Here is a 24,826-nt window from a genome sequence, read left to right as displayed (position 1 = left end):
CACTGAAATACTACAAATTATATGCTACCTAGATGCCAATATGATATTCAGCACAGAAAACCTGAAAAATTATAAATATTCATCATATGGAAGAAAAACAAATAGGTCTTCATGAATTCTGCAAATACTGGGATAAAAGCCCATTACTGAGAGGAGCATAAAAGTTCTTGCTCATGGCTGAAAACCAATTTAACACAAAACTTAAATAAAAAGTAAATCTAGAAGTTTAATTTTCTTTCCCATGTCATCAATCTTAAATTTGTCCTCATTTTTATGAAACGTTAATACACTAAATAATTTATGCACTCAACCCTGACATATTACAGTACTTCAAAACAATACATTTTTCTACTGACTTCTATTCTGCCCTATTGATGGGCCTTGTAGCATTTTTACATTAACACATTATGAAATATACTTGAATGAAAACTAAAGACTTTGCATATTAAGAATTTTACCTGGATATAAACTACAACTCTCTTACCTGATTAAACTGTTGCTGTAGCTTCTCATTGGCATAATTGATGCAGAACTGTTCAAAACTATTGATTTCAAAAGTCTCAAACCCATAAATGTCAAGGACACCAATGAATCTGAAAAGATGAACATGGATGACAATGAGAAATATGGCAAACTACCAGCACTGTAACATTCTACAGTACACGTATATTTCAAATAAAACACGAACTAGGAAAACTTGGTTGAAACTTAATAAATTATTACAAACTTCTTTTCCTGAAATAAAAATATCTCAGCACAGGAGTTACTACACAAACATGCCTATGCTAAGTCCTCACAATCATAAAACTGAAAACTGAATTTGAACCTTAAGGTCCCAATTTTTTTAACAAGTTAAACAACATTTACACACTTTCAAGTAAAATGAAGTTAAAAATTACCCTCATTTTTAAACCCATTAAAATTCAAAACAGTGAAAATTTACAATACCGATTTCTTTACCAAGCCAGAATATGCCTTGGCTGTCAATAACCTTAAAGTCCACTAGACTGTATTTACAAAATTTGTATAACACATACTGTAGTCTAACATAGTTCTAAGTGTTACTGATGATAATCTTGAAAACACCAAAAATTCTGAAAGCAGTAAATACTATAAAGCCACCACAAATATGTAAAGAAGTGAAAAATCTATTAGAAGGCCTACATTTGGGGAGATGAAAACCATCCAACCTGGACATGTCTGGTATTTACTTTCGAGATAAGTGTGGGCTCTGTAAACGACATACCTATATGGCTTAGTTTTGGCAGCGAAACATTTGTTGATTTCAGATACAATCCAGTCAAACAACTTGGCATAAATATGTTTTGATAATGCATCTCTAGAAAATGTTGCCTGAAACAAAAGAAAGTAATTAAGGAAACTTACCCTAAATATTATATTTGAACAACTTTATAAGTACAGTACTATTTCAAAAGAGCAATTTATTGACAACAGTTTTTCTATTCTGACATTTTAACCACTGCTCATCCAAAAACAAGACAGACTGTATGCAAATAGTATTTATACATGAATATGTAACTATGAAGGTTAGTAACAATTTTCCCCCAGGAGACTAACCTCAGTTACTGTCATGGGTTTATTGAAAACTTCTCTTCCACTGACAATCTTCCGGTGACACAGCCATTTTCTTAAGTCATCAACATCTACCCCAAACAAATCTGAGGCTATTTGAAGAGCTTCATCACCTTTCTGTGAAAGTAAGAGTAATGCTTCTCAAGAGGATGCCAAATTAAGCCATCTGAGTTAATTTACTACTCCAGACTTTCTTTGGTCTTCATAAAAAAAAAAATCACCAGCAAACCAAGTTAGCAGTTTGAAGATGATTAAGAATAAATATGTTAAAAAGAGTTGCATAGCAAAATTCTCCACTTTCACACTTGCTGAATAACTTTTTACTGTCAATTTTGATCTTGGTCAGAGAATGAGTAAAACCTTTACCATTTTCTTTGCATCTCCATTATAAGTATTATGAAGCAGTCTAACATGGTCACTTAGATTGCATTTCTGGAGTTTCAGGGGGCCTGACCTTAGAATAAATTCATTAATGAGAAGAAACAGAGCAAGGTAAACTGTGAAAAGTTGGACAGCAAAACAAGAAGAGGCCAAAGGAAGCTTGTGAAAATAAAAGGGCAGAAAGCACTGCAGCTGTGGGCTGAAGGGACATGCCATACAATTCTTTGTACTATTCACAGCATGTTGTGCTTGACTTGCTGTGAACATTACCCTCCACTAACCTCTAAAGTTGCATATCAACCTGTGTCCCAACAGTAAATTTTTTAACAAATTATTCCTCACTTCAACATTCATGTTTAGAGTCAATTTCTCCACCTTAACGTGAAAGTAGATATTCGCTCCTAGCACTCAAACATTAACGAAAACTGTTTTAGTGTTAATGTTAAACATAATAATCTTCATCCTCCTCTCTGAAGCAAAATATGCAAAGCATCATACTCTTTCTCTTTCCTGTGGTTGAAATAAACACCCACAATCTCTATGCTCAAAAGATAACACAGGTTCCTTGCAGCATTCTCCAGCAGCCAGATGCATTGCTTTCTTCCATTTACTTTTCATATACATTCTTTGTCCTCTTTTCAACCAACTGCGCAACTTCTAGGTCTGGTCAAACTAATTTGTATTAATAATAATTAACACTAACAAATAAATGCAACATACTTCAAAGAGGATATGTCAAAATGGAAGTAAAATTTTTCTTAGTAAAGACCACAAGTCTTCAATAAGCTCACAGCAACTTCAGGTAAAGTGGAAATATCGGTTGAAATTAAGTATACCTTAGTTTAACCAGACCACTGAGCTGATTAACAGCTGTCCTAGGGCTGACCCAAAGGAATAGACTTATTTTACATGGCTAAGAACCAACTGGTTAACTAGCAACGGGACCTACAGCTTATTGTGGAATCCGAACCACATTATACCAAGAAATGAGAACATCAGGATGATTATATATCCAGTGACTTAAGGTAAGGAAATTCTACCAGCTCCCAATTAAAAATAACTTGTTACAAGCTGTAACATCCACATACAATAAAACCCAAAGCCTGTATGATGTAAGAGCAAAAGGCCTTAATACTGTGTGTACTACATGAAACCAAATCATTCATGGAACCTAAAACCACTCTAAACAGTTTAACCGACCAGTGAGCCAAAACTCTTAGCCCTCAAAATGGTAGCATCTACCTGGTGAGTCCATTAACCCTTTCACTGCACAAGAATGATCTCGGTCATCAAAAAGTCTCATCCATGACATGGGACTGATCTCCTTAAATATCATTCTTTTGGTTCTTTTTAGGTATCCCGTAATATATAACATGTTTCCCTCATCATTTTAAAAAGCTTTTGTCTATATTCTATGAACAAATGGCAACATTTGATTTCCAACTTACAGGATAATCTCAGGGCAAGGGCTAGACCTTCAGTAACCATTAAAATGGCATGGAGGGGAATGTTACTCTTGATGATGATATGGTACAGAGACTTTTATTCAGAAATGAAAATGATAGTACAGTACACCTGAACTATCTGATATTTTCTGATACTGACAACAGTGAATATGGTTATGTTTATTATATCACAGTTGTAGAAAAACATACTTTAGATAATTTTTTAACTTCAGGTTTTATCAGAGATGATCATGAATCAGAGGAAATGACAGAGGAGGAAGCAGATTTGTCAAGCACCAGAGGTGGTGTGAGCAAACAAAGAAAACATGATAAATTTGTGAATAGGAGACCATTGATTCTGTTCATAAAAATCAGTGTTCTGAAACTTTTGTTGGAGATAATAAATTCACATTTTCTACAGAATGTGGTCTGACATATCAATATATTTTTTGCAAGGTTTTCCCGGATGAAATTTTTGACCAAGAGCAAGCGTTCAAGGTTTGTAATGAAGACTTAAACTGAATAACAAAAGTCGTGTTATTTTACTCCCTGCTTTGAGAGGTATCACCAATAAAGGCTAAATAATTCAGTATTTGAATAATTACACACACATTTGCATATGTCATAATCACTCTACTTTAATAAAACTTTATAATAACATAATAGTAGTTTAATATTATGACAAAAAATGCAAATAATTGATGTACAAACAGGAAAGGGGAGGAAATTAGTCAGTTATAAGATTAACAAGACACTGATCTTGTCACTAGTGGCAATAACAGGCTCGCAGTGAAAGGGTCAAGGAAACACGTTATGGAATTTATCAATTTAACCCAGAAAAAAATTTCTATTCCTTAGGCATGAGACCGGCAGCTTTGGTACAGTTACCTTTATATTGCCAAACAAAACTACTGTATGGTAATAGATTTATAAGAAAAAACTTTATGCTAAAATTTGAGTAACTAAAATGCATGAACTGCTGCAGAGTATGAAAAAAGGCAGGTAAATAAAAATCAGTTTTCCAGCAGCATGGTCAACAAACAAATATCACTGTCATTTTAAACGTTCTGGTAACAATTCATGACAAAAGGCATCATTTAATCTCTTAAGTTGACAACACCTAACAATGACAAAGGACAAAATTCTGAAAATGTTCAAATTCATGCACAGAGACATCATATTTCCCTATACTTACACTAATAGATGAAGAATCAGTACCCGATTCCTCAACTGTAACATTTCCTAGATGTAAAATACCAGCTAAAATCCTATAGATTTGATCCTGTGATTTCTCATGAATGCCGAGTAGGTTAAATGCTTGGCAGGTTTCATGGAAGTCTGCACCATCATCTACACCATCAATATGGGGGCTAAAACCTTGGTTGAGATAATGAAAATTATCTTGGTGACCTGGAAAATACAAGTCATTATGAGTCTTGCAAAATACTGCAAACTTCTAGTTTAACAGCTAAAAAACTCTCCTGGTAAAAGTAAGAGAAAATAAAATGTGCACAATTATAAGATTTACATACTGTACAAATTAACAAAGCAACATCAAAATGTAATGGTGAAAATTAACCAAGTCATCATGAAAATGTACATTTTACAGATACAGTTTAAAAAATCTTCAACATTTTCAAGATAATGTACAGTACTGTATCACCATAATGAAATTACAGAAAATAACGTAACCTTCACCATAGCAAAGCTTCTGATAACAGACAGTGGAGCAATACTATATGTACTTGCATTCTCTACGTCTATACTTACTTTTTACCCTTAGCATTCAACAGTATAATTTTACAGTAAATACTTCAAAGAAAATTGCATTTTCAAAAGCTTAGACAACTGCTGTACATTACACTGCATTTTCTGCACATCTACAGTTTACTATATTTAGATACAATGCTAAATATCAAGCAAGTGTCTCTGTCTAGAGTTTTTTCTAATGAATATAGAAATGCTTTCATTTCTTACATTACTATTCTAGTTGCATTTAACTCATTATTAAACTAGTAATTGGCTCTTCTCTTTGGTCTGAAGAGAATTTTAAACCATGAAACCCAGACATATCCTGAAATTCTAGGTCCCAGAAACAATACAAATGCATAACAAACAATTCTGAGAGTAAAGTATGTGTGCACCATGTGTCCAAGGAATGGTAAACCAATACTGCACATTATGTGTATCTGAAAGAACTAGAAATGTGAAAACTTTTGGGGCTATGGCCCTACTGGAACATATACACTACAGTACAACACAGACCAATTTATCTCCAATAAAGGTTCCACTTGCAGACGGCATCAGAATCATGATACCAAGAAACCTTTCTTCAAAGTGTAGTAAAGCTGATAAAATGTATATAAAAGTGCTTTTTTTAGAGAAAGCAATGATAAGAAAACATGAAATGCTTTAGAAAATAGAAAGAAAGATACAAACAGATTTGTTTAGCTACATATGTATACAAGACATAAAAACTCTCAAACTGTGCTTGTGTTATTGCAGCAATTTGTAAGCCAGAGTACTGGATTTTTATTTCCAGATCCTGTATAGTAATTAGCAGAAGGACAGTAAAATTTGACTAAATTATGTTGCACTAAGAATACCATATATACTCAAATAGTAAATTTTAAAGAAAATGTTTCCTCTACAAAACATACTAGTGTAGCTACTGTGAATGCTTCAGTATATATTTTGCTCTAATCATATTCTTGAACAAATCTTTCTCAAACCTGAAGCCTCCTTGCCTAATTGTAAGTTATAAAATGAATGGCAATGACCAATCTTGAACAGAAAGAAATAATAAAGAAGGATCCTCTATTACTTTATGTTAACCCTTAAATGCCGAGCCTCTATTTACAAAAACGTCTCCTGTATGCCGGCGGCGTTCGGGAGTTAGCGCCAAAGCGGAAAAAAAGTTTTTTTCAAAAAATCACAGCACACTTAGTTTTTAAGATTAAGAGTTCATTTTTGGCTCCTTTTTTTGTCATTGCCTGAAGTTTAGTATGCAATCATCAGAAATTAAAAAAAATATCATTATCATATATAAATATTGAAATATATGACAGCGCAAAAAAATATTTCATATATAATTTTATACAAATCGCGCTGTGAGCAAAACGGTTAAAGCTAACGGGTTATTTTTTTTTCTTTGTATTGTACACTAAATTGCAATGATTTTGGTATATAACAAATTGTAAAACAATCAAAGCAACACAGAGAAAATATCACAAAATGATGCATGAATTAAATGCGGACATAAAAAATGTTTTTCAAAAATTCACCATACATCGAAATATTGTGCTAGAGACTTCCAGTTTGTTGAAAAATGAAGCTAATTGATTGAATATTACTAGACTGTAAGTGTTTTACCTTACAATTGCAGTTTTCGACCATTTCGGTCGAGTTAAAGTTGACCGAAAGTAGAATTTTTTCTATTTATCGTGATTTATATGAAAATATTTCAAAACTGATAAAAGCTACAACCATGAGTTATTTTCTGTTGTATTCTACATGAAATTGCGCACATTTCCACATATAAAACTTTATGTAACGACTAATATAAAACAGTGCAAACATTACAAGTGATGAAAGAATTTCTGAGATGTTCGTCCGAGTTACCGCACGGACATAAGGAAAATGTTTTTTTTCAAAAATTCACCATAAATCGAAATATTGTGCTAGAGACTTCCAATTTATTGCAAAATGAAGGTAAACAATTGAATATTACTAGAATGTAAGAGTTTTAGCTTACAATTGCGTTTTTCAACCATTTCGGTCGAGTTAAAGTTGACCGAAGGTTGAAATTTTGGCAGTTATCGTGATTTATGTGAAAATATTTCAAAACTGATAAAAGCTACAACCATGAGCTATTTTCTGTTGTATTCTACATGAAATTGCGCACATTTTCATATATAAAAGTTTATGTAACGACTAATGTAAAACGATGCAAACATTACAACAACGTGACGAAAGAATTTCTGAGATGTTCGGCCGAGTTACCGCGCACAGACGTAAGGAAAAAATTTTTTTTTTTCAGAAATTCACCATAAATCGAAATATTGTGCTAGAGACTTCCAGTTTGTTGAAAATTGAAGCTAATTGATTGAATATTACTAGAATGTAAGAGTTTTAACTTATAATTCCGTTTTTTACCATTTCGGTTGAGTTAAATTTGACCGAAGGTTGATATTTTGGCAGTTATCGTGATTTATATGAAAATATTTCAAAACTGATAAAAGCTACAACCATGAGTTATTTTCTGTTGTATTCTACATGAAATTGCGCACATTTCCACATATAAAACTTTATGTAACGACTAATATAAAACGGTGCAAACATTACGACAACGTGACGAAAGAATTTCTGGCGCGGACATAAGGAAAAAGTTTTTTCAAAAATTCACCATAAATCGAAATATTGTGCTAGAGACTTCCAATTTGTTGCAAAATGAAGGTAAATGATTGAATATTACTAGAATGTAAGAGTTTTAGCTTACAATTGCGTTTTTTGATCATTTCGGTCGAGTCAAAGTTGACCGAAGGTTGAAATTTTGGTAGTTATTGTGGTTTATATGAAAATATTTCCAAACTGATAAAAGCTACAACCATGGGTTGTATGTTGCTGTATTTTACATGAAATTGTGCACATTTTCATAAATAAAACTTTATGTAACGGCTAATATAAAACAGTGCAAAACTTACGACAAAATGACGAAAGAATTTCTGAAATTTTCGGCCGAGTTACAGCTGGCGGCGTAAGGAAAGTTTTTTCAAAAATTCACCATAAATCGAAATATTGTGCTAGAGACTTCCAATTTGTTGCAAAATGAAGGTAAATGACTGAATATTACTAAAATGTACGAGTTTTAGCTTACAATTGCGTTTTTCGACCATTTCGGTCGAGTCAAAGTTGACCGAAGGTTGAAATTTTTTGTAGTCGACGTACGGTACGTCCACTCGGCACCCAACAGACAATTTTAGTCGACGTATGATACGTCCAGTCGGCGTTTAAGGGTTAAATACCTAGATCACAAAATCTTATTTTTAACTTAAGATTTGTGTGCTCAAGACACTACTACAAACAAAATGGTTTTCCACAATCTTTAAATTTTACCCACAAAAGTTCTTGAAAGTTATATGATGAAAATTACTTTCCAGTAAATTGTTAAAACTACAGTAAAACAAACTGAAGAATATGCAGTATGAATACTGTACAGCATTCAGCACAATACTGAAACATCATGGACTTTCAAAAATTAAAGAATCACTGATGTTAAATTTTCATATACTATTCTGTACTGTATATTGAAAATAATTGCAAATATTATTAAAAGGAATGCTGCTCGTGTCTCATTACTGAAAGTGTATTTTGACATTGATTTTGCGATATAATTAAATTTCTATTAAGCATAATACAGTATCCATGTTAAGACAGGAGATTTGGAAAGGCATAGAGTAGAGGTGGTTTTAGAAGATATGAACCTTGGAGATGGCAATTTCACCAGATGGGACAAAGTATTGAGAATCTAAACCCTAATATATTTTTGCAAAGGTTAGAATTACCAAGGAAAAAAGCATAGATGGTTTTGATTTTATGGTAAAATTAAGTAAAGCAATAAGAAATTCTAAGGATGTTCTGATGTATTTGCATACCAAATGCCTCTGTTTTCTTTGAAAACAAAATATCACTTTTATTAAATTTTTGCTGTCTTTGAATATCCTAGTGTTTACTGACTGTACTGTAACTGTTATTCAATGAACCTTAAGTAAGCTTACTGTATCTGACATAGAAATCACGCAGTTAATAATATGAAACAATTATGTATGTACAAGGCAGTAATCTTAAGTGATCCTTTTTCATACAATTCCTGAAATACTTTGATTATGACAGCTTATGTAAATGAGAATTCTACACACTTCAGTATGCTCTATATTCTCCTACTATTTCACTATTTAGCCTGAATCAAAAATTAAAATTGTTTGTATTATGACATACCGACACAACTAACCATCTACATAACAAAAATATAGGGTAATACATTACAGGGTTAAACATACTTAAGTATATATGGTACTGTAAACTCATCTATCTAATATTACATGGCCACCAGCTTGTTTACTTGACCCTTGAATAGTTTACTTAGCTAAATCTCCCAACCTCTTTATAAATTTAGCTTCTATAAAGATTTGCAATTATTAAAAAGCTTCACTGATAAAATTTATCCAATAACATCCCCAAGGGGTTACTACAGCAATAATAAAAATTATGGCAAGTTTAATGAGACAATTAACAAGCATATGACCTGCAACAGATTATGCAATATTTCCTTCTACTAATTACAAGACATAAAACAAGCAAGTGGTAATAGTTTCTTCAAAGGAAGCTTCATCACAGCAGAGAGGAAACTTTCAACTGAAGTCATCTGTGAAATCCTCTCACAGATAACCAAAATGTGTCATGCTAGAAAAGCAAAGCTCATTTCCATTATTTTTTTTTATTTTTTTTTTTTGCAATAGCTGCATCATCACACACACACACTCATCGCTCACTGAACCACACCCTTGCGTTTCTTCCTGGGTGTCACTTGTGGAACGGCCTGACGTCCTTGGTTCAAGTAGTGGAAAGTTTCTGGAGCTCCTAGAGAAGAGGAGCACTGGATATCATCAACACAATCACTATACTAAATTCATATAATAAAGCCTTAGTGAAGACTGAATTCAAATTTGAATCATAGCCAACAATAATAATGCCAAAATCAGAAAATCCTTGTTCAAATACTCCATGGCCATTGAACCCATAATGCAAAGGAAATTACAACTCTTTAATGGTAAGTTAACTAGATAAACAAAAATATTGTTTTCAGTCCCTAGCACATAGAACTATACATAACTAAAACTACAGTAATAATTACATGTAGGAACATACAAACACAACCTTCCCTTCTCTCTCACTGTTCTGTGTAAATACCAGTGAAAGAATAGGAACCAAAAGGTTAAAATAATACATAAGAGAATTTGCATTAAAAAAATCTCCACTTGCTCATAAACCTTCATCTGCTATATAGTAAGTACACAAGAAATCATTTTTCTATTTGCCCCTTCGGAGACCACAAGCTCATAAATTTATCATGCTTTACTGATAAATTTATTAATTCCAGTATACTGTTCACTTTTGTTCATTTACCCTACTTCTTTATACCTCTATTAATAACAGAGCTCCTCTCTCTCTAAGGACTCTCTCTCTCAGAGATAATCTCTCTCACAGTTAAGGCTCTCTCTCTTTTGAGATTAAGTAAAAGCTCTCTCTCTCTCTCTCTCTCTCTCTCTCTCTCTCTCTCTCTCTCTCTCTCTCTCTCTCTCTCTCTCTCTCTCTCTCTCTCTCATTTTTCATGACCTTGACTAACCAACCCAAAACCACAATATGAAAACTCAAGGTCTTAAAGTCTTAAATGTTAATAATAAAGTGACACAACGTGATGATATCATAATTACTACTATTACTGTACTACTACTACTACTACTATTATTATTATTATTATTATTATTATTATTATTATTATTATTATTATTGACATGCAGATTACACGGTATATATATAGCGGGTGAGGGTGGGTGTTGGGTGTACAGTTGACAGATTGGTTAGTGAGCTTGATTTAGATTGGTCGCAGGTTGATGATGAAATCGGTCCTGGAGGAGTTGCAACCTTCTAGGGCTAATCAGTGTTGTTGGATGGGGTAGGTGTTGGCTCAGGCACCCCTGCTGGTGTGGCCGGTATTATAGATCATCCAAGTGATATGCCACCAGCATCCAGTGCTCTCTCTCTCTCTCATGCAGGCTGATTTCTTAAAATTCTCTCTCTCTCTGGTTCTCTCTCTCTTTAATTTTTTCTCACCATGTTAATGGTTGGGAGAAATTTAATTTTTTTCACCATGTTAATGCTTGGTTTTTTCCAATATATGGAGTGCCTCGAGAAGCTGTAGGTGTCAGCGGTCTGTTGCCTGGTCTATAATTTTTGTGCTTTTTACAAGCTCTTCTCTTTCGAGTCTTTTGTTATGTTTTTGTGCATAATGGTTGAAGATGGCCCCTTCTTGGAGGTGACAGGAGAAGCTTGTAGAGTTTGGCAGTGGTCATTCCGATATAAGAGTGGTGGCATCCTTCCACTTGGCATGTAAATTCGTAGATGACAATACTTCTCTTCAAAGACATTTCTGGAGGCGCCAAGTTGATTTTAAGCAGTAATTGGCTCATTTTCACGTTTTTATAATAAATTACCAAATTAATCTTATCCCCTTCAGCAGTAGGGGAGTCATATTTTTGATGCATGTAATTTCTATATTAAAGTTTTATGGACCCACTTTGGCCGTTATTGGTGTCCGTCATACTTTCTTGGTGTCAGTTATTTATAGAAATTTGGGTTTGTTGTTCTACCATGTGACTGGAGAAATTGTTGTTTCTGAGCATTTGTGTGGACCTTTCAATCTCCTCCATTGTTTCTCTCCAGTGATCCACTGCATTAGGGAGCGACGGACGAAGGATCCCCCACAGACTTTTTATACCTGTCTGGGCATTTACTGGACCCACTAAGGCATAGACCCGGGTTTGTAGGCTTTTTATATACCGTGGTGGTACAATGTGTTGGAATGTGCTGTACAGGCAGTCCCCGGTTATCAGCGATCCGGTTTTACAGCTCTTGTCTAGCGATGAAAATTGGCAATTTTCAGCACCAGAAATCACTAATTTCTGCTCATCGGTGCCGATAATCAGGTATTGGCGCTGATACATGCCTAACAGAGATGCCGATCTCTGGTTATCAACGCTGATACCCAGTTATTGGCGCCGATAAGCGGCAGTTACCAGCAATTTTTGCTTATCATCACGCTGTCGGAACAGAACCCCTGCCCATAACCGGGGACTGCCTGTACCTTAACATCCAGGAAGGGGAGGGCACTGTCAATACTGCATTTGCACTCCACGGAACATTCTTCAAAAGTTGTCCTTAATAGTTCTAGATCTTCTTCACTGTCCACTCTTACAAAGCTGTTATCTATATACCTATGGTATTGAGGAAAGTGTCTTCAATAAGATCCCCTGCCCTCCTCACTACCAAACTCTCCAAGCATCTCTCCTATCACCTCCAAGAAAGGGCCATCTTCAACCATTATGCACAAAAACATAACAAAAGACTCGAACGAGAAGAGCTTGTAGAGAGCACAAAAATTATAGACCAGGCAACAGACAGCTGACACCTATGGCTTCTCGAGGCACTCCATATATGGGAAAAAACCAAGTATTAACAAGGTGAAAGAAACTGAATTTCTCCCAACCATCTTAAGGACAAATTTCTCCCAACCATCTTAAAGACAAATTTCTCCCAACCATCTTAAGGACAAATTTCTCCCAACCATCTTAAGGACAAATTTAAGAAATCAACCTGCACCAGGAGGAGGAGCAGCCCCATCCAACAACACCGATTAGGGCTAAAAGGTAGCAAGGCCTCCGGGACCGATTTCATCATCAATCCGCGACCAATCTAAATTCAGCTCACTAACCAATCTGTCAACTGTACACCCAACCCCCACCCCTGCAGGCTGTATTATTATTATTATTATTATTATTATTATTATTATTATTATTATTATTATTATTATTATTATTATATTATTATTAATAAAATAAAAACTATGGTGCATCAGCCATTTAATTTATAATAAAGTTTTTTTAATTTTCCAACACTGTAATTCCTTTTTCTGTACAAGAAAGATTATGTGATACTGTAATTATCCTATACAGTATATCCTATACAGTTCTCATTTCACAAAAGGGAGGGTATAGGCACATTTGGGAATGTTTTCCATTTACTAATATAACTATACAATTATGTATAGAGAGAGTAACTGTAAAATATGACTGTTAATGTTGCTGTGTAGTTCAACACAGCATGGTCTCAATGAAAGTCAAGAGATGTACTGAATGAAAAACCAAATTCTGGTCATGTTTATGAGGTGTCACATGTGAAAGTGGTTTGAATTCTATGGGGACAGTTTTCTGGCACTTGTTGCTGACGGCTGGTGCTTCTCCCATGCAAACCCATTAGCTTATTATGAAGGTGATGGTCCTTTGCCATAATCTCGATAATGCCCTTACAGGTGGTTGGCTTGGGGTAATCTGTATGTCTGGTTTCTCAGGGTGTCTCACTGGGGGGGAGTTTTAATCAGTGATATCCTCCTCATGAAATGTGGTTGTTATTACAGTAAGTTTCCTGATATTCAATAGTATTAGGAAACCTGTTACGAATGTCAATGACCAAGACTTCCAACAAGACACCCTGAAGAACCAGACCTGCAGATTATTCCGAGCCAAACATTTATTAGACAGTTGTCGGGATTATGGCAAAGGACCATCACCCTTCATAATCAGTTACCTGGACCACATGAGAAAGGTGCTAACCAATCACTAATTATTACCAGAGAACCATCCCCATAGGATTAAGACCATTTTCATGCCCGGCAAATTCACATCTGACCAATACTGCTTTTTAATTCAGTAGTCTCCTTCAGCACCAAATTACAAGAGTTGGTGTGGAATATTACCATTTTACTTTAATACAGTACAAACAACTATTACATGCAACCTTTTGTGTCAAATGCTGTGGTAACCATGTAAAAACATCACACATTTACACCTACTTATGACAAAAGCCAGTAATTCATCAAAAGTCAACAGATGTCTTCAAAAGTTAAAAAGCACTTCTTCAACATGTTCATTATCTACATTATTTACATGAACTGTATCTAAATTAAATCTTTCCAACATGAACAGCTTTCTTTTTGCACAACTACATGCTGTCCATAAAAACACACACACACACCTACACAATCTTTGAGGAACAGGTTTTGCACCCCTACAATCTAATGCAGATAAGGAAGTAACTAGTCACAAAATCAAGACTGATTATCAAGACAGATAGCACTACTATATATATAAAAAACACAACAACAGGACCATCCAACCAAGAAAACTTTTCAGCCTTTTACAGGCATCCTGTCAAGGAGAGCCCTACTACTGTATTGCAAGGTCATCATGTCCCACTCTCATAGTACCTACACAAGAGGCACTAACCCCTTGGCCAAGACTAAGTCTTCTCTCTCTTCCTCAATCTGGAGAATCATAGCCTACAGCAAATCCTTCCCTAAGCTAATTTTTCCAGACTATCCTAATGACGGAATTGGCAACTATAACATTTTATATGCTAAGAGAATCATCAACTTCTCCAGTTCCTCCAACAAAACTGGCTTAAAAGTAGGTAGCAGAGGATAGTCAAGACCAAAAAAGGCAAGAAAAGATCTTCACATCACCAGATCAACCAACATATACTGTTTAACTTTAGAAAAGTGCAGTATATACAGAGAAATAATAAAAATTCCAGTAAATAATAAAGGTAATATTGTAAATCCACCTCTTTTACAATTATCGATACATTTTTCAAATACCTAGGACAACTCCAAAATAAATCTGCAAAAAATATTATTAAGAGTTACCAAGTAAATTCACATTATCAGTAGAACAACTGAAATGGCATTGAGAAAAGTAACAAAACAGTTACTAATATGTAAGTTGCAACTATGATGATAAAAATGAGAAGGGTAAAAGGATTTTGCAAATTTAATTATCATTCACAGTATCACCAAAACGCTAATATGTAACTGTTCACCATAACAGAAGCAACTGTAACAAGCTGTGTAACTGACTAATGATGAAAACAAGAAATACAAGGAAATCCAATTAAATACAGTACAATAGGATGTGTAGGTTATTGAGATGAAAAATACTTAAGAGTGGAAAGTACAGGTTTAAGGTATTAATGCTTGAAGGTTAACATAATTTGGCAAGTATTAACATGTCCCAACAGATAAACTGTTAGCCTGAGTGAATCTTACCTAATCTAAGGTGTTTTAATTTTTCCTCTGAAGCAACAGCACACAACTGATAAAAAATGTGATAATTTCTCTCATCTGGTGCCTGTAGCAAGGTGAAAAGGAAGAAAGAATATAAATTCTTGAAGATTTATACTGGTAGACTAATGGTATATAACAATTAACAATTCAAAGCTACATCTAATAATACAAAACTTGAGCCAGTATAACTAAACATCTCCAAAACTTTTCTTTCCAAGAATAAAGTTCTTTATAAACTCTGTAATCTATAAATGACAGAACTATCATATCCCTAATACTTCAAGGGAGAATTATCAAATTATGAAAATTATTTATTATCCACTCTTCTTGTGTACAGTACTCGATGCTATGATTATAGACAATACAGTACTTTGAAAATATTACATAAACTTATACAGGCAGTCCCCGAGTTATGTCGTTCTGGACTTAAGGTGTTTGCCTCACGGTGTCATTAACCCTAATTTTTCAACACTGTAAGTGGATTTACAGCGCTGTTACCCGGACTTATGGCGCCACTTACGGCACCGTTAACGTCGCTGTTAGTGCTATTTATTCCAATTATTGTAATAATGATGCTTCGGGTTAAGGCCATTTTCGGTTTACAGACTGCCGCAGGGGACGGAACCGCTGCCATAAACCGGGGACTGCCTGTATATCTCTTAAAACACACTAAAATTCTGAATTAAAATAAAAGGAGAAATTTTCAATACAGTATTTCTATTATATTTCTAACTTCAAATGACTTGTATAATCAAATCTTTCATGGCTATGGATTATGTACTCTATTTTCTTCTGACTGACTATTAATTCAAATTACTTGCAGAGACCAACTTAAGAGAAAATTTTTCTACCCAATATTACAAGATTTATACTGTACCTGGAAGACCACTCTTGACTTCTCCAAAAGGTAAGTACGCATGTTTGCACCCATAATGGCATAACTTTGAGTAAAGTCCAATTCAATATATTTCCCAAATCTTGAACTATTGTCATTTCTAGTTGTTTTAGCATTGCCAATAGCCTGAAAAACAGAATCCTTATGAGAAAAAACAATAACTAATACTGAATTTTAAGAGCCCCTGGCAAACATTTGGCACACGAGTCATTCAACCTTTTGAAGCAATTTATACTGATAAAACCAATGATTCAATATAACAGTGTTACTTGCAGCCTGAGATCCTTTACACAAGAACTACCAAAGAGCTATGGAGATCAGATACAGACCCAACGTTTGAGTGTTACTGCCTGAAACACATCTTATGATCACATGGTTTGTTTTATCATTTATGAATGTAATGAATATATGAAAATTACCATCACTATTAAATAGTTTTACAGACCAGTGAGTCAACATGCCTACGCTATAAACTCTCTAGAGTGGTCAAAAGAGTTTGCTCTTAATAAAACAAACGGAAATTCATTTATTTATTTATTATAAAGTAATTTAAAAAGACCATCACATCATAGTGTGAGACTCTCTGACAGCTTGCCATAAGGATTTATTCTTTACTAAGAACCAAAAATTGGAGCAAGTAAAGTCAAAGAAGTTGAATAGCTAGGTGGAAAGAGACCAAAATAGAAAGGATGATGAAAAAATAATGTACAGTAACACGAGCAACTGAATGCCTAATGGTTCCCATTAAGAATCTTCAATACTCTCCACAACGTGCAGAGCAGTAGCCTCCAACAGGGTACTTATTAGATAAGCTGAAAATATTAACGCTTGGAATTGGACATTCTCATAAACATATGTCAGCGTTAATCTGCATTCTGTAAGTGGGTTACATTGATTACTAATCAAATACCAAAGGGCAAACAAAGTTATAATCCAGCAGTGGAATCATTCCGTTTTAATTTGCAATAACTACTGCATACAGCAGGCTATTTATTAGTGATAATGGATTTTTCAGATGACAGCAAAATACTGCCAGGAGTTGCTATATTCTGCCTGGTTACAGTAGTTACAGGTTAGGTTAGTACTGTATTAAAAGCTTCAATCCCATAAATGTCAAGGTATACATGGATTCAACATATTTCATCATTTACTTCAGCTTCATGTAATTTGTTGAATGAAAATTAAACCAGCTGCCCAAAAGTTTTACGTGCCATAATTAAAATGAGCCTCTAGAGCACCCTTTCACTCCTTTAAAGGTTGTCTAGCTATACCCACAATGCATAAAGCCTCAGGCTGACAGCTTATTCGAACATAGAAGATTTATGGTTTTACCTAAATTAAGTCTATAATAAGAAACTGGACTTATCTAGTCTCTCTCTCTTTGGTGGCTAGTTTATGTCTGCCCGAATTAAAGACATCCTTAATAATTTAAGATTAGAACTAACTTCCACCCACATATTTAAAATTTAAAACGACAATAATTGTTACTATTTTTTTATTGCCTTTCTTATTTCAATCACAAGACACCAAAATTACAGGGTATACATCATTATTTTTTTGTGAGGTAATAAAAGCATATAACCTAAATGAAGACAAATTATTATTCATTGGCAAAACACATGAATGGGCTAAATTTCCTAAAGTAAATCAGATCAACAACTCACCTCCATGATAGGATTAGATGCTAGGATTTTCTTCTCTACGTGAGTTTCTGAATCTGCTGCCCCCCCAACACTAGCAAAATATCTCATGGCATATTTTGCCGAGACTGTTTTTCCAGCACCTGATTCTCCTGAGACAATAATGCTTTGGTCCTTGTTCTCCCTGTACAAATACAGTGCAGTAATTAAGTTTTCTAAGTTTTATGCTATTTAAAGTAAGCTAATTATTTAATGACCAAATTTCACTGTAAATGTAAATACAGCAAAGCATTGTTATTTTTATATATAATGCTCTATACATGCTTATACTACCTAAGATTACTTATAATTAATAGCATTATTTTAGTATTTCTGTAACACTGACATTCAGCACAGACATAAGAATGTAAGCAAAAAAATTCAGGCACAGTTTGCTTAAACTTCCATGGACTGTTTGCAGACTGTAACAAAGCAAAACTGTATGTAAAGGTACCTACCTTTCCATCTGGGTGAATGCTTCCTCAGCCACTGCAAAGATGTGTGGGTCAAGATCACCCATGTTGTGACCCCTATAAGCAGATATTGTATCTGGACCATAGATGGGAAGTTCATCATAGGGGTTGATGGCCACAAGCACAATTCCTAATTAAACAAAGCCAAAGTAAGAATTGCTTAGAAATCCAATGAAAATCCAGAACATTTACAAAGAACGTGCTTTGCAACAAACTGAAAGGACTTACTTCTATAGAGGACATAAAAAAATAACAACTCATATCCTGATGAATCTCAAAATTAATTTGGCATAAATATGAAATATTTCATTTTGATGATATGGTCTCCACATAGCAAGTCAAATCAATTTCCAGAAAATCTGATCTTAAATCTACACAGTATTGTTGTAGTTCCTTAATGTATTTAATTCTCCTAAAAACCACATTTATAAGAAAAAGTACACAGTTGTTTGATAAAAGTAAGGATATTGGGGCTTCCCTCTAACTTCAATAAACTATGCATAGAAAATCCTAGCTACCTATATTACAAAATAGAAGAAACTGGATTGTTTAAGCATTGACTGATTAAAGAATGTTTCAAAATCAACTTCATGAGACTTGGAAACTTATTACAAAACAACCATTAAAAGATTCTCATCTACCTACATGGGTCTACTTCGTGAAACATTGCCTTGTTGACCAAGTTGGTCTAGGACAATAGTAAAAATCAACTACTGATGATACACAAAAGTTTCAGAGTCCTTGCTCCCATTCCTCTCTTTGCTTGGAAAAAATAGGGTTCCCTACAAGAACCATACTTGTAGGAAGAAATGGTGCTACACCCAAGGCAGACTTTATGACTGTGTGTGTGTGTCAGCTGATACTTATATAGTGTACTTAAAATATAAATTTTAATATAATATATAATTCAAAGCGTCTTTCCAGTGTTAAGGCAGACTTTATGACTGTGTGTGTGTCAGATGATACTTATATACTGTACTTAAAATATAAATTTTATAATATATAATTCAAAGCATCTTTCCAGTGTTAATCTTAAAATATCACAACTCAGGTAAGTCACACTCGTTTTATAAGAAAATTGATAACTTTCAGTTTTTGTTGAAGCAAGCATGAAAATTATACATCACATATTTTGGTTAAGTACTGATGATCAAGCTGATTGTAATTTTGGGACAAAGCTCTATCAAAGGTGCCTATCATCTCTTATTTCAAATTCTTTTTCACAGCTCAGCCCCTAATTTCAAATGAGTTAAACACAGGAACTATGAACCTTGTATTTTCTTAAAACAAAATACTTGATTTATATACTGTACAGTACATGATATTCCAAGACCAAAAACCCCCAAATCTTGTTATAAGCAAGGTATAGATACATACCACAATACGTGTAGATGGCATTGTGATTGCAGAATCGTACTTGAAGATTGTAAAGGACAGCTGGCTCATGAAGGTATGAAAGTGACGTTAGATCATTCTCGCCAAGTAAGATGTCAGGATTTCGCAATGGAGGTAGATCTTCATCACTTTTGACCTTAAACTCTTCAGTCTGTGAATATTCACCAAATAATTATGTCTCCATATATGGGATTTAAAAGCTTACACTCTTTATCTACGTCAAACTAAACCACTCTGATATTAGGCTGTAATCCTATCATTTTATTTCTTGATAAGCATACAAACTAAAGACATATTAATCATTAACAAATAAAAAATATTTGAGATATCTTTAAACAATTTACCTACAAAACAATTTGTCCAGATGATCACATTCAAGCCTGAATTTTCATTTAAAAAAAGGACAAGTTTGAAAATTCCAATGAGTATTTTTGCACTTCTAGGGAGAGGCAGATATTAACCATCTAAACACAGGCACAATAGTAATTCAACTTGAAACTATACATTATAAAATCAAACAGAATACAGTAAAGTCAGTTAAAACGCCTCACTACATCACTACAAAAATATCAATTTAGCAATCTTAAACTTAAGTTTTCTCATGTCTTGAAATAAAATCAAATATGCTCAAGTAAATTCCAACTCATACACATCACTGGAAGACAAAGCTTCTTCATTAACCACCTCTTACAAACAAGCAAACAAAAAACCATTGGAAAGCAACTCATTCAAAGTTAATAATAGGAAGTTTATCCAAGCATGAGCAGCCTACGGAATGTAGAAGACATAAACGAATACAATTTAAATTACTAATATGCCAATTCCAATGCACTTGGTGATGGCAAGGCCCTGATTACTACATGGAAGATGCACAACACTTTTTTTCCAACCTTCTAAATTAGAAATGATGTTCAATGAATGACAGACTTGTCTGGAGTAATGTAAGTGAGCTTGTTATTCCCAGGCCTTTACTGATAGGTAGCCATTTGTCCTGCCTATACAACCAAGGAACACCAGAGTATCACATGCATACTGGTAAATCATCATCATAAAATTATATCCCCTAAATAATACCTAAAAAAATACGCATGAGATACGTACTGTATAATCAGCTTTACTACGTTCATGAAAATTCACTAGCAAAGTCAGAAAAACTTCACAAAAATCAAGTCACACACAAAACTACAGCATACCCCCAACATCTAACCTATCATAAAATCTCTGAGAAACACAGTAAGAAATACAATACTACAGTATACTATAATTCTGAACTCGCGATGTCAAAGAATAATTTCCTCAATAATTTTCTCCTCTTATTGACAAAATAATTTTTTCCTCTTACTGACAGAGTAGCAGTTTTAATATACCCCTTTCCAAATGCTTCTTGGTGGTCAACAACAACCCCACTTTGGTACATTAGTAGACATCAAAATAGCAGGTAGGTATGAATTAATTTGCAAAACTTTCTTAAGAAGTTTCTGGAATTTTTGTCTCACAATATTTGTAATAATGTACAATGAAAGACTAACAAATTATAATAAAATCATTAAATTTTACTTATTTACCTACAAGACAAATCAGTTACCTGCTAAGATGTTCTGCAACAGACTATCATTATTACACCCCATCCTTCTAAAGCAAGAACCAGGTTGGATATTAAACAGATTTTTACTTGAGCAATTAAGACACAAATTTGAAATTTTGGACCCATGAATGAGTTGCAAAGCAATTTTGAATTATTCCCATCTGTTACAGTACTGAGTGTTGGCAATGAAGATGCCCCACCTTCACTTACAAGAGTTGCTGATACTTACACGTTGGATCCCCTAGTTGAGCCAAGTGGACAGAGTGGCAGATGACGAGTGTTCACACAATCACACATTATTTTCAAAGGATGATGGAAAATAAGAAGGAGCTATTACAGGGTGAAGTACAAACCAGGCCAGAAAAGGTATGAAGTATACTTGGTTATTTCAAATGAGAAAAAATACATAACTATTATAAACATCTAAAATTAGCTTTCAATGAAGGTTAGGGAAGAAAGCATTAGAACTTTAGCCATGTGTTTATAAACTGCAAAAGAAATTCAGTATATTTTAAAAGGATCAACCTTTAGAAAATGTCAAGTGTTTTACTGAGAAATAAAGCTTTGTTAAATTCATAAGCATCAATTACAAAACTAGCACTTACTAAACACAGCAACAAGAAAAAAGCTGAATGACACAATATTGTTACAAGCTATTTACACTTAAGAAAAATTCTATTTCCTAACTGAATATAATAATATAAATCTTAAACATTAAAATCAACTGGAACACTTTATACTGACATGCCTAAAATCAGATATTATTTCACAAGTCATAACTCACTCTATCTCTATGATTATCAAATCTTCCATCCAACAACCACTAAAAGATCCCATATATTTTCACGACATCAGTGCATAGAACAAAATACTAATTTAAAACCCTACAATTCACCATAAGATAATCCATGTTTCCCTACTGTTATGTTAACCAAAATACTCTGACACTGAGGCATCAATTGATAGACAGACCTAAAAAACTACTGTGTGTTAGAGAGAGAGAGAGAGAGAGAGAGAGAGAGAGAGAGAGAGAGAGAGAGAGAGAGAGAGAGAGAGAGAGAGAGAGATTGTTTAATACTCATGAAACAATTACTTCACATACTCATTTTCATGAAACCACACCTAGGTTCCTGGTTCCTTTGGCCCCTCAAGTTCACTTTCGTTACGGAACTTTCAATGACTCAGACTTATAGATGTCAGTCAGAGTGAGCCTAAAGTTTTCAAACCAGTACATTTATTTACAAATAACGACACTCGCATGTCTCCAAACCTGTAAGTTTTATTGTAAAAGAAAAAAGTTTATATTTGTAATGAGAGTAAATTTCTTATAACTTGGTCTCCAATAGATAAAAGTAATTCAAATAGGTAGCTTTCATTAAAAGGAAAAAATATGCCTCCTAAAAACCTATGGATGGATTCAACAGCTTCCAAAATGAATGTTCAAAAACTGAATATCAATAACTTTCATCTATAACTAAGAAACTGTTACATATTTCAACGCACCTAAAGACTCTCTCGTTCTCATGAGACTTGAATATTAATATTTAACTAACCTAAAATTCAGTTCAAAAATTTTTTCCAATGGTAAAAACATTACAGTGAAACCAATTCATCTCTGAAGATGAAGGTCTTGGGCTTCTCATTACTACATAGTCTCAACACTGAAAATTTAAATTCAACTTCCATGACAAGAACAGAGCATGAAACCTCAAGCTCCAAGAATACCTTTGTAGACCTAAAAAAAAAAAAAATAAGTTTAGACCTACATACTGAAGAGCAAAGAATTAGCTTCAATCTCCCAACCCTATGAATTTCATTGTTAACACTGAAGACCAACTTTATACGTTCTTAGCAATACTAAATACTGTATATAGTGCATACACTTTGAAAATCTTTACTAACACCATATACAAATACTAACTTTAAATATCCTTCACTAGACCTTAAATGTAAGAACCTAACATCTCTATCTTAAAGTTTTCACCATAAACTACAAACATCAAAGTCTTGTGGCTAAAAACACCAGTGCAAGCAAGGAACTTTGTGATCTAGAGGACCAACTAATTTTTCTATAAAAACCAGCATTGTTCTAGAGGAAATAGCAAAAAAAAAAAAGAAAAGAAATCCAAATACAGTAGATGAATTAATTACCTGTGCGTCCTCATAGATGACAGCAACAACATTGTCCTTGTAGTCCTTTGTGAGCTCGGCGAATCGCCACACCTGCTCAGGGTCGGGGATCCAAACACGGGCGCCCTGTCAATTTGAAGACAAAGAAAATCATGAATTTCAGGAAAAAAAGGTCTTTGAATATTTGGATGAACCTTGTGAATTCGCTAGGAAAGACATGAACTTTAAAGTTGACAGACAGTTTCTTTTTAATTCACCATAAAAAAAAAGTCCAGTAAAATGGTTTTTGGAGTCCCATGTGAAATCCAAAGAAAGCATCTTAAACAACGAGCAAACATAAATTCAAATGCAAAATATTTTTATCCTAGGTGTATGCACTGTCAGTTCAGTGTGAAATCTTGTTACAGTACTTTCAAGAAAAAACCACTTGAATGCTATCCACCTCTGACCTCAAGGGATCACCTTGTCCTTGACTTCACTCTGGACATCAGCATTAGTGGTGGATTACAGTTCAAAAATTGTGGCCAAAGTTAAATCCTATTAAATCTGACAACTGAGCAGACTTGACCCCGACCTCACTTTTCATATCGACTCAATCAACAGTGTATGATTGGCTAGGCTAAATTCCAATGTGACCTTCGACCCTGAAGTATGACCTGATCTTGCCATTACTCTGAACATTAAAAGAGGTATGACTGCCAAACATGAAGTCTACCTCATATACTTTACAAGTTATGGCCAATGTTAAATCTGAATTTGACCTTAGACCTCAAAATATAACCTTAACCTCGTTTTGTACATAGGCTTTATCAATGAAAGCTGTATGGCTATTAACAAAGCCTATCTGATAAAACTCTAAAGTTAAGGTTAAGGTTAAATTTCTATTTGACCTCTGACCCCATGAAAGGTCAAACATGACCTTCCAATCTTTTCCAAAACGTAATAATTCCTTGCCACTCGCACAGCGAGCTCTGACAAAACTTTCATAAAAGAAAAATACCCACATAACTGTGTAGTGCTATTAACATTAGACAAACAAACAGGAAAAAAGCCCAAACCATAACCATACCCACCTTCTCAGTGGTAACAAATCTATGTTGTGTAGCTCCAGAAAAAGTTAAATCTTTATAATAATGTTACAGAATTTACACAAAATATTAAATCTTAATAATAATGTCACAGAATTTATACAAAATATTTAATATGACGCCATACTTCTGGAGCTTACATATGAAAAGATCGCCCATTTGCATAAAAAAATTCATAGAAGCAATGAAATAAGAGCTCTTGCTTA

At 34.0% G+C, this 24,826-nt stretch overlaps 1 protein-coding gene across 13 annotated transcripts in view; it reads right to left on the bottom strand.

Annotated features, from left to right (window-relative positions):
• didum (dilute class unconventional myosin) overlaps nucleotides 1-24,826 on the bottom strand; it is a 323,000-nt gene that overhangs the window by 187,837 nt on the left and 110,337 nt on the right. For 3 of the 13 annotated variants that reach the window (XM_067098117.1, XM_067098123.1, XM_067098111.1), the window contains exons 2-12: nucleotides 23,536-23,658; nucleotides 19,800-19,968; nucleotides 18,408-18,552; nucleotides 17,935-18,094; nucleotides 16,253-16,396; nucleotides 15,358-15,439; nucleotides 9,981-10,058; nucleotides 4,615-4,829; nucleotides 1,579-1,710; nucleotides 1,247-1,353; nucleotides 485-593 (exon numbers count right to left, since the gene is read on the bottom strand). In XM_067098117.1, coding sequence (XP_066954218.1) covers nucleotides 485-593; nucleotides 1,247-1,353; nucleotides 1,579-1,710; nucleotides 4,615-4,829; nucleotides 9,981-10,058; nucleotides 15,358-15,439; nucleotides 16,253-16,396; nucleotides 17,935-18,094; nucleotides 18,408-18,552; nucleotides 19,800-19,968; nucleotides 23,536-23,658 — 1,464 coding nt within the window. Of the gene's footprint in view, nucleotides 1-484; nucleotides 594-1,246; nucleotides 1,354-1,578; nucleotides 1,711-4,614; nucleotides 4,830-9,980; nucleotides 10,059-15,357; nucleotides 15,440-16,252; nucleotides 16,397-17,934; nucleotides 18,095-18,407; nucleotides 18,553-19,799; nucleotides 19,969-21,631; nucleotides 21,644-23,535; nucleotides 23,659-24,826 lie in introns of all 13 variants that reach the window. The other 10 variants (XM_067098119.1, XM_067098113.1, XM_067098116.1 and 7 more) reach the window with 5 other exon arrangements.

This window comes from Macrobrachium rosenbergii, chromosome 54 (genome assembly GCF_040412425.1).
Source record: "Macrobrachium rosenbergii isolate ZJJX-2024 chromosome 54, ASM4041242v1, whole genome shotgun sequence".
NCBI classification, from domain to species: Eukaryota; Metazoa; Arthropoda; class Malacostraca; order Decapoda; family Palaemonidae; genus Macrobrachium; species Macrobrachium rosenbergii.
Note: the sequence above shows the minus strand (reverse complement) of the source record. Positions and strands in the feature narration are given on the sequence as shown.